Source organism: Carlito syrichta, unplaced genomic scaffold, assembly GCF_000164805.1.
Source record: "Carlito syrichta isolate Samal-C Ts95f unplaced genomic scaffold, Tarsius_syrichta-2.0.1 Scaffold93688, whole genome shotgun sequence".
In the NCBI taxonomy this organism is placed as follows: domain Eukaryota; kingdom Metazoa; phylum Chordata; class Mammalia; order Primates; family Tarsiidae; genus Carlito; species Carlito syrichta.
The window spans coordinates 130,894-141,687 of NW_007037784.1; the positions used below are offsets into that span (position 1 = coordinate 130,894).

At 35.5% G+C, this 10,794-nt stretch overlaps 1 protein-coding gene across 1 annotated transcript in view; it reads right to left on the reverse strand.

Annotated features, from left to right (window-relative positions):
• Window positions 1–10,438, reverse strand: part of RANBP17 (RAN binding protein 17) — a 74,236-nt gene extending 63,798 nt beyond the window's left edge. The window contains exons 1-4 of the mRNA XM_021713923.1: window positions 10,405–10,438; window positions 10,123–10,301; window positions 6,450–6,540; window positions 1,764–1,930 (exon numbers count right to left, since the gene is read on the reverse strand). Coding sequence (XP_021569598.1) covers window positions 1,764–1,930; window positions 6,450–6,540; window positions 10,123–10,301; window positions 10,405–10,438 — 471 coding nt within the window. The remainder of the gene's footprint in view (window positions 1–1,763; window positions 1,931–6,449; window positions 6,541–10,122; window positions 10,302–10,404) is intronic.
• Between the last annotated feature and the right edge of the window lie 356 nt (window positions 10,439–10,794).

Consider the following 10,794-nt stretch of genomic DNA (forward strand, 5'->3'; position numbering starts at 1 on the left):
AAAACAGAAACAGCAGACACTAGCATTTCATATTATGAGGCTTCTAGCACTGCACTATATGATGAAGGTACGTCTTATGCAGGAGTTAAATTTTAAAGTTAAGGCATAAGAAGTAAAATCTCAGAAAGTCAAATCTGTCTTAATCACCCATAAACCAATACTGAACCATCTCTCTATTAATCAAACTGCCAATTTTTCCTCAAGAATTATTGTAGGTCACTATTTATTTAACTGGGCACCAGATAAAATAGTCTTCTCAAAATTAGGGATCATGTCTGTAGGGAAAAAAATGTTATCTTCAAATATCTGAATCATGCAGAGCAAGGCTTAATGGTTACCCTAAGTAAGAGGCATACAAGAAGCAAGGGCAGATTAAGGTTTCCTTAAATCATCCCAGGACATATAATCACTGTGTGGAATGGCAAGTGAAATCATTGGCACAATTTAGTTTAGTGTTCTCTTGTTTTTGTTTATTCTTTCTTACGTTTTTATTTTGCAGTGCAAATATCTAAATTTGTAAAAGTTAAATGTGCATATGGTATGACTTTATTTTAGTCACTGAGGCTGAAAACATTATTTTTAACATAACTCATTTTTACTGATATAAAAGGGGTACACCCAAAAACACCAGAATTTATTTATTTTAAAATGTGCATTTATTCTTACATGTTTAAATTCTGTCACATTCAAAGTACTCTCTGTTTGATGCAATACACCTACTGAGATGCTTTTTCCACTGCTCAAAACAGTTTTTGAATTCATCAATTTTGATGCCTTTCAGTGATTCTGTCTTTTTTTTGTCTCACCTATTCCGCATTAGCAAAATGTTTCCCTTGAGGACTTTTCTTCATCCAAGGAAACAAAAAAAAAGTCACTTGGGTTAGATCAGGTGAACAGGGAGGGTAGGACACGGGGGTCATGCTGTTTTTGGTCAAAAACTGAACACTCAGCACGGTGTGGGCAAGTATGCTGTCACGGTGGAAGAACCAGTCACCTGTTTGCCATATCTCAGGAAGTTTCTTTCGCAAATCGTGATGCAACGTTCTCAAAACCTCCATATAAAAACTTTGGTTGATGGTTTGGTCTGGAGGAACAAATTACAAGTGTACCACAAGGGTCCCGCCCTCCAAAAAATAATTCCAGGTTTTCTGGGTCCTCCCTTATATAACAGCTGTATATACTAAACACCAGTATAAAATGCTTAAGGATAAACTTGAAATATTCTTAGGAAACTGACAGTCAATGTGGTATAGAGTAAAAACAAAAAAATTTATCATAAGTTAGAAGACTTGTTAAAGCTAGCTTTATGCTTTACTAGATTACTGTGAAACCATATGGAAATTATGTAACAAAAAGTTAAAAGCCTTAGTTTACTTATTTACAAAATGAAATACAATTTACAGGGCTGTAATGAATATTTAATTACATAATATATAAAAAGCATTATATACATGTTTTGTACACATATACTACATAATATATGAAATAGACATACACCATATATGAAATAACATACACCATATATGAAATAACAAACATCTTGAAATTAGAAAACATGATTATTTTCATTCTTCTGGTTTGGCAGTTATATAAGAGTATGATTCTCATTTACTGACAACCAAGGACCCAGAGGATAAATAATAAATCATAATTAATATGGTACTGGTAGCCACAAAACAAGACACAGCTTTAAGAAAAAAGCAGTATTCTAAACCAAAAACAGCAAGTAGTGATGTTCTAACAATGTAATGATGCCTTCTTACCTGAAGAAACTTTTTCACATCAGCAATAATTTCTCTGAAGACAAACTGGTCTTTCTGAACTTCACACCACCCCAACTTAGTGATTTTTGCGATGACTTGAATAAGAGCTTGAATGACAAAGGGAGCCAGCTTGGGTTGTGATGCCACATAATTCAGAATGTAGTTTCCTATAAAGAAAATATTCCGGGACCATGTGGACTTCTCAGAAATGTAATGTGAAGAAAAAGAAGAGGCAATTACAATGAAATGCTCTTTCACAAAAAGTTCATCCCTTTCCTCAAGATACAGACATATTTATATAGTCAATTCTCTTATAAAGATTGCTTTGAAAAAGCAAATTTATTCCAATGCATTTGATATATTAGGAAACAATTTGAGTATAATACTTGTTTTGAGTATGTCACTTTTGTTTCTGCAGATTTTATCTACAAAAAAAAAGTGCTCGGTGAATACAAAAAACTGCAAGCAAGCCAAACGAACCAAGCTATATACAAAACAAACACATCTCATACATCTACTATGTGTTATCAACCACATCCATGTTATTTGGTGTTACAATTTTCCATCCTACTTCAGGTAGTCTTCCTTTCCACCACTTAACAACTCACAAGCTGCAACACTTCTTAAGCAGAGTTTCACAAACACACTGTCATTGCTCACGGATGACATGATTGTCTATGTAGAAAATCCAGCTGGGCTCGGTGGTTCAGCCTGTAATCCTGAGCCTTTGGGAGGCTGAGGTGAGTGGACTGCCTGAGCCCATGGGTTTGAGACCCGCCTGGGCAGCGAGACCTCATCTCTACAATAAATCAAAAAAATCAGCCGGGCGTAGTAGCGCATGCCTGTAATTCCGGCTACTTGGAAGGTTGAGGCGGAAGGATCGCCAGAGCCCAGTAGGTCGAGGCTGCAGTGACCGGGAGCGGTCACTGCACTCCAGTCTGGGTGACAGAGTGAGACTCCAACTCAAAAAAAAAAAAAAACACCAAAGTCAATCACTATGCTATACCAGAAAGTGGAACTTGAAATAAAACACAATATAATTTAATTTACACACCATAAAATTACAGTAATCAAGATACAACTTAAAAAACAACAGATGCTGGAGAGGATGCGGTGAAAAAGGAATACTTCTACACTGTTGGTGGAAGTGTAAACTAGTACAGCCTATGTGGAAAACAGTGTGGCAATTACTCAAAGATCTAAAAATTGACCTTCCATACAACCTGCAACCCCCATACTGGGAATATACCCGTAGGAACTCAAATCACTCTATGAAAAAGATATCTGTACATGCACATTTACTGTAGCATTATTTACAATAGCAAAAACATGGAACTAACTGTGTTGCCCATCGAAAGAAGACTGGATTAAGAAAATGTGGTACATATACACAAGAGAATATTATGCAGTCATAAAGAAGGACAAAATTATGAACGTCGCAGCAACTTGGATGGGTTTAGAGGCTATAAAATGAGTGATCAATCACAGAAACAAATAACCAAGTATCGTATGTTCTCACTCATAAGCGGATCTTGAACAACTATCATTAATACTATAAGAAATAAATTAGGCAACCTCCTTGGGTCCCCCCGCACCCACACTGTGGGAGCTTTTCTTATCTCTCAATAAAATCTGCTTTCAAAAAAAAAAAAAGAAAGAAAGAAAGAAAGGGATTGGCAGTAGTAGGAAACTGCCAGGGGAGGGAGGCACATCTCATCAACAAGGGAACCTACGTAATGAACATTTGTATACCTAACCCTGAAATAAATAATTTTTAAAAATAGGTCAAACCTTTAAGAGGTGATTAGGCCAAGAAGGCTCTGCCCACATGAAAAGATGAATGCTGTTAACTCTGTAATGAGTTGCTTAAAAAAGGATGAGTTTGGTGCCCTTTTGTCACACTCTCTCATCTTCTCTTTGCTCTTTCACCATTGAATAATGCAGCAAAAAGGCCCTCACCAGATTCCAGCCCTATGATCCTGAAATTCCCAGCCTCCAGAACTATACAAAATAAATTTCTTTTCTTTATGAATTACCCAGTCTCAGGTATTCTGTTACAGCAGTATAAAATGAACTAAGACGTCAATCAGTAGAACAGAACAGAAAGTCTACAAACAGACCCACATAAATATAGTCAATCTTTGACAAAGGAGCAATTCAAATAAAATGGGAAAAAGATAATCTGTTCAGCAAACAGTGCCAGAACAATATATGCATCCATATGCAAAAAAATGAATCTATATGCAGACCTTATGCCCTTCACAAAAATTAACTCAAAATGGATCACAGACCTAAGTGTAAAACATAAAACTATAAAACTCCTGAAAGATAACATAGAGAAAGTCTAGATGACCTTGGTGTAGAGATGGCTTTTTAGATGCAACACCCAAGGTATGATCCATGAAGGAAAGAATGGATATGGCAAATTACAACATTAAAATTTTTAAAATCTGCTCTATAAAAGACAGCGTCAAGAGAAAGGTTTTACACAAGACATATCAGATAAAGGGCTGTTATCCAGACTATCTTAAAATTCAAAAATAGAAACACAAATAACCTGACTAAAACATGGGCAAGTGATCTTAACAGATACCTCACCAAAAAAGATAAACAGTTAACCCTGAAAAACAGTTTTGAATTGTACGGGTCCACTTATCCATGAATTTTTTTCAGTAAATACATTGGAAAATTTTTTGGAGTTTTATGGCAATTTGAAAAAATTTGCAAATGAACTGTGTAGCATAGAGATACTTAAAAAAACTGGCCCAGCTCGGTGGCTCAGCCTGTAATTCCAGCACTTTGGAAGGTCAAGACAAATGGATTGCCTGAACCTGCAGGTTCGAGATCAGCCCAGGCAACTTGGCGAGACCTCGTCTCTACAATAAGTCAAAATTAGCCAGGTGTGGTAGTGCATGCCTATAGTTATGGCTACTTGGAAGGCTGAGGCGGAAGGATCACCAGAGCCCAGCAGATCGACACTGGGGTGGCCGTGAGCATGCAACTGTACTCCCAGCCAGGGCAGCAGTAAGACTCCAACTCAAGAAAAAAAATTAAGAGGCTGGGCGCGGTTGCACACACCTATAATCCCAGCACTTTGGGAGGCCAAGGTGAGAGAACTGCCTAAGCCTGAGAGTTCAAGACCAGTCTGGGCAACCTTGCGAGACCTCATCTGTACAACAACAACAAAAATTGACCGGGCATTGTGATATGTGCCTGTAGTTCCAACTACTTGGAAGGTTGAGGCAGAAGTATCACCTGCGCTCAGCCAGTAGAGGCTGCAGTGGCCATGAGCGTGTCACTGCACTCTAGCCTGGAAGACAGTGAGACTCCTACTAAAAAAATAAAAAGGTAAGTTATGAATGTATCAAATATATGTAGATACTATTCTATTTTTATCATTTACTAACAAAACATTCGTAAATCGATTATAAGAAGTTAAGACTTAATTTGTCAGTGTAGGCTCATCAATTGTAACAAATGTATCACTTTGCTGCATGGTGGGCATGCTGTGCATGTGGAGGCTTGGAGCATACAAAAATTTTCTGTACTTTCTGCTCAATTTTGCTGTAAACCCAAAACGGCTCTAGAAAAATAAAGTCTATTTAAAATGTATATATGTAGAAGTAAAACAAATCACAAATTTTATGACTTAAAGTTTATACTGTTTGATCCCTTATTTTTAAAACTGAACATTTCTCTCCTTTGCTTTCTTAAGCACACAAGTCCAATAGTGCATGGAAAAAAATCCTTCTCTAAGCATTCTGCAGTGCCTAAGACTCAGGGTGCTTGGAGAAACAACAGTCAAATACAGAGGGAAATAACACATCATTGTGTGATTCTGACCATTCAAATTTGAGCTTAAAGGTCCATCATACATAATTATTTTTTCTGATAAAGAAATATAAATCATGATAACCTTGAGCTACAGCGCAGAAATGTGTCAACAGTCTACTTTCAATATGAACAAAGATAATTAAAAAACTCATACGTCAATTATTAGAACTCTGTTCACATGAAATGCAAGCTACATACATACACACAGAAACCTAAAACATAATACTTTTGAAAAATATATTGCTACTTTATATAATCAGTTTTCCAACCATCGTTAAGTTCCAAGCACTATTTATCTATGTACAAATTATCTTCCTATTAAGCAGGAATCTGCAGCTAATTTTACATACATCTCAAATGATTTTGATATATCAACATAAGAAATCCTACAGAGTTGACTTCTTGTCAATTCAGTTGCATATCAAGTTAAAATAATGACTAAGAGCATGAACTGCAAACAGATTAAGTGGTTTTGAATCATAACTCTACTACATCCTAGCTGTGTGATCTTGGGTATATGACAGAACCTATCTATCAAATTTAATTTTCTTGTTGGTAAATGAGGACTGCTCAAAAATTTTGTTTGGAAGATAAAATGGGAGTGAAAATCTCAGCAAATAGTACACACAATAAAAGACTAGTTATTATTTATTATTAAACTAAATAAATATTTTTTTGATTACACACTCCTTTGTATAACACACCATTATTCATAAACAGATGAGCAAATGAGATGATAGTCTTTAAAAATGACAGAATAGAATAATTTGCAAGTCTGATAAGTCAGCATATTTAAAAGAAAAAGTTTATCTTTAAAATACAATTTGATAAAAAGCAGAATAAACCACTTACTGATATGTATCCTCTGTTCAACAGATAAAGGACTGACTCGGCTGACAAGTTTTGAAAGACATGTTGCTGCAAGGAGCTGAGCATAGGATGTCTGTAAAGAATAATTTTTATTAATTAATATCACAAATGAAATGAGAATAATCAAAATATTATGATGGAAACTTTTTTCTTTTTTTTTTTTTGAGTTGGCGTCTCACTCCGTCGCCCAGGTTGCAGTGCAGTGGCACGTTCACGCCACCCAGCGTTGACCTCCTGGGCTCCCGCGATTCTTCCACCTCATCCTTCCAAGTAGCCAGAACTACAGATGCATGCTACCATGCCCGGCTATTTTTGATTTATTGTAGAGATGAGGTCTTGCCAAGTTGCCCATGGTCTGGTCTTGAACCCGTGGGTTCAGGCAACCCACTCACCTTGGCCTCCCAAAGTGCTGGGATTACAGGCTAAGCCACTGAGCCCGGCCAGAACTTTTTTTTCTGAGCAATAATGGGAATTCTTCTGATCTTCCAAACTGGCAGATTTACAATCAATAAAATACATCTACTTGAGATACATACACATAGAGGCATACACACACAGGTATTCACAAACACACACACATACAATCCCTCATAAGGGATTGAGGGAGGTACAGATAGCTATCTCAAACAACAGTAAGCAATTGGGAGAAATAAATTACTATAAGCAAGTTTAAATTAAATACAGTATTCTTACCATGGTCTACACAATACTACACATTTTGACCTCTGATTCTCTCTTCAAATTCAACTGGCTCCACATGGTCACATGCTCAGACCATGATAGCCTTTCAGTTGCTTTCAATGCCTTCTCCATCTGACCTACCTGTTCCTTCAAAGCCCATGCTTAACTGCATTCTCTCTCGCTACTAATTACCTCAACTTAATAACATACTCAAATTCTCTAAATGCATGCTCAACCTTCAAAGTTTGGTTTACTCTACTCCCAAGGAATTTCTTGCAAAGATAGTCCTCTCTTTTTTTCTTTCATTGTCTATGGCTGCTTTGTAGAACTGAATAGTTAAGACAGAGATCATATGCAGTACTCATTGCTTCCCACTGCTGCTCAGTATATCATAAATTGCAGTGATTAGTTATAACTCCACAGGTTATAACCATGTTCCATAAGTATTACCATGTACTTTTTAATATTACCAGTGCACACATATCCATCATAGTCAAATAAAAAAAGATAAAGTGGACTTCAAATGTCTACCTTTAAGGAACAATGTAGTGTGAATTATTTTGTTATTGAATTAAATGGCAAAGCAATAAGCTTTTTATACAATGGCACTACAGCTGTCCTAAAAGAATACAATACACCACAATATCAGACTGAGCCCTAATCACAATTTATTCCCAACTCAGGGAATCAGCAGTCAAAAAGTAGAAAATTTAAAATACATCTCATCATAGCAGTATGTCTTTACAAAAAGAAATAAAATGAGGGTGCAACTAAAGTTAAGTTTCCAAGTGGTTCATTTTTTTAATCCAACCACAAAGCCATTTACCAATGATGAGTTAATTAAGTCACCATTGTTTTATTACACCAGCCGAAGTTATGGTAGAGAAAATAAATGTAACCACTTGTCTTTGGTGAGAATAAATGCTCAAAGAGTTGAGGATAGTGGAACAACATCAAAAGTCAATTTAAACAAGATAAATGATTTGGAAAGGTTTGCTGAGTGGACAGATGTTACTAATACTGCTTATGTTGTTAATGGTATCTATAAACAGATAATTAATGGTGAGTATGAGGTATCTAAAGAATTAGCCTCTACAAAGAGTCTTGTATGAAACTATAGGCCAGAATATTTTCAAAGAAGTTCAAGAAACATTAATTCAATACAGCCTGAAGTAGAATCTGCTAAGATGTATGACACTGGTGGCAAAATATATAGAGAAAAGCTTAGTTGAACAAATTTACAAAGCTTGTAAAAAATGAAAGATGTTTAAAGCCTGTGATTGTTCACTGTATTATCATTAATAGATACTGTAGTAAATGTCTAAATCTTTCATAAGTTAATGAATCAGTAGTGTTAACAATGAACTTCCTTTACTTTTGTGAACTTATCTTCAGTTTTGTAAATTTCTGTCAGATACAAACGTTATATCTGGATATCCTGTATCTGAAGCTGAATATCCTGATCTGCCCCCATGACAGTAGTTTAATAGCTTCACAGTGGTAAAATTTCACTGCATTTTTTTTGGCTCAGGGATAGGACTGAAACTTTTCTGAATGAGAAGACCAAATTCACTATTACAACTGGGAAACTATCTTTGGCTGCAAAACTGATAATGCCTTGATGAATTTAACCCCAAATTACAAAATTGCCTAAAAGGCAAATGGTGCTTATATACAGAACTTACATGGCAGTAAAACCGTTTCTATAACAACTAACACTGTTTGACTCATAAGTAATGTCAAGTTACTTTGTACACTTCCTGTGAGGTCAAAGTTAAAACAAGTAGTGAGATACACAGGTATTTCCCAAACTCCAACGACAGTTCCAGCTTCAGACCCTGAAGCAAGTATAAAGAAAATTTCCATTTTTAAAATCCATTTAACTGTGCCATTGAGGAGCTTCCTCCTAATCTTTAATTGGAAGTGATCAATCTGCAACGTAATAACATGCTAAGAGGCAAATATCAAGAGAAGGTGTAACAGAACTCTACAAATGCCTCTTAAGTGATAAATATGCTTAATTAAAACCATATGTTCATAGACTGATATTAGTATTTGGCAGTATCTATCTATGTAAAAAGATATTTTCCAAGACAAACTATGCAAAATCTCACTACAGATCAATATTAACATGAAAATTTATAGTCAATGAACTTCAATTAAATAAAATGTTATCCTCCCAAAATTTGTTCCATTCTCTTCATTAGCAAACCTTTATGAAAAACTCTGTTAGGTTATCATATTTTTAATTTCATCAATAACATTGTGGAAATTTGTTTTCTCTCGTTATAGATGTACTTACAACAAATTTGTCACTTGGCCTACAAAGTCTACAGTATTTAGTATCTGGTCCTTTACAGTAAAAGTTTGTCAACTCTGCTCTAGACTAAACTGTCTCTTACTGTAGTGTTACATTATCATTTTATAGCTATTTACATATCTATGCCTCTCCAACTAAACAAGAGCTACTTTAATTCATGTACATAAACTAAGTAGATAATGTAGTGCCTGGTTTTCCATTTATTTTCATAAATGACTGCTGACTGCATGGCTAAGAATATTTACAAGGAAGTTAGGCAAGAGGTAGTCAGCATTCTTCTGATAGTCAGCATTCTTCTGAATCATTCTTTCATGCTTCAGAGGTAATTACATTCTTCCTCCCCTACCTAGATTTTTTTTTTGTTAGTCAATTTACCAAAAATTTTTGTCTACTAATATGAGAAATTAAAAGGGGCCAAGAATAATAAAGAAACTATTTCAATTCACTCCTGTTCTACCTTCTGGCTCTCTCCTAAATTAGCTTTCAGGCTTTCTAATTCTTTCCCTTATTAACCCCTCTGATAGTGAAATAAACTACAGTAAAAGACATGTGACATCTCTGTTATCATTGTTAACATACATTTACACACATATCAGTTATCATTCATTCACACTGAAATGTATCTACTGAACTTGCATGTTACCAAGTACTCACTGTTCCTTGTTCTAATAAAAGTTGACACTTGCTGAGACATTCTGGGCTGTCAATAAGTTCCAAGAGCGCTTTCTCAGCCTCTATTCTTTGTGTAAGATCAGTTCCTATATAGAGATGAGTACATAACACTTCCAATTCGGTCAAACTCTTAAGAAAAAAAAAAAAAGTAACATAATTTACTGAGTGAAAAAATTAGGTAAATACATTAACCACAGAAACAATTGATATATTATACCTGTATTCAATAACTCAATACATGTCTATTGAAATACAACTACTTACTAGGAGGACACACTGGCAAACAAAGCAGACGCATCTCCTACTCCTCAAATTATTTACTTTGATAGTGCTACAATGAAAGAGTAAAGAAAGGAGAGACTTGTCTAATGCAAGGAGTTAGAAAAGGTACACAAGGAGAAATAACATTTATGTGAGGCCTAAAAGTGCAAACCAGATGGAAAAAAAAAAAAAAAGACTAAAAGGTAGTATAGGCAAAGAAATAGCATTCAGCAGGGACCTTTAGTAGAATGGAGTTTAGTTTTTTCAAGGTCACAGTGGCTGGTAAAAAACAGAAAAAAGGAGATGCCAGATAAGGCTAGAGAGATGGACGGGGGGATGATCATACACAAGCTGCAGATAACCCAACTTACATTCTTTCACAAATTGTAAGAA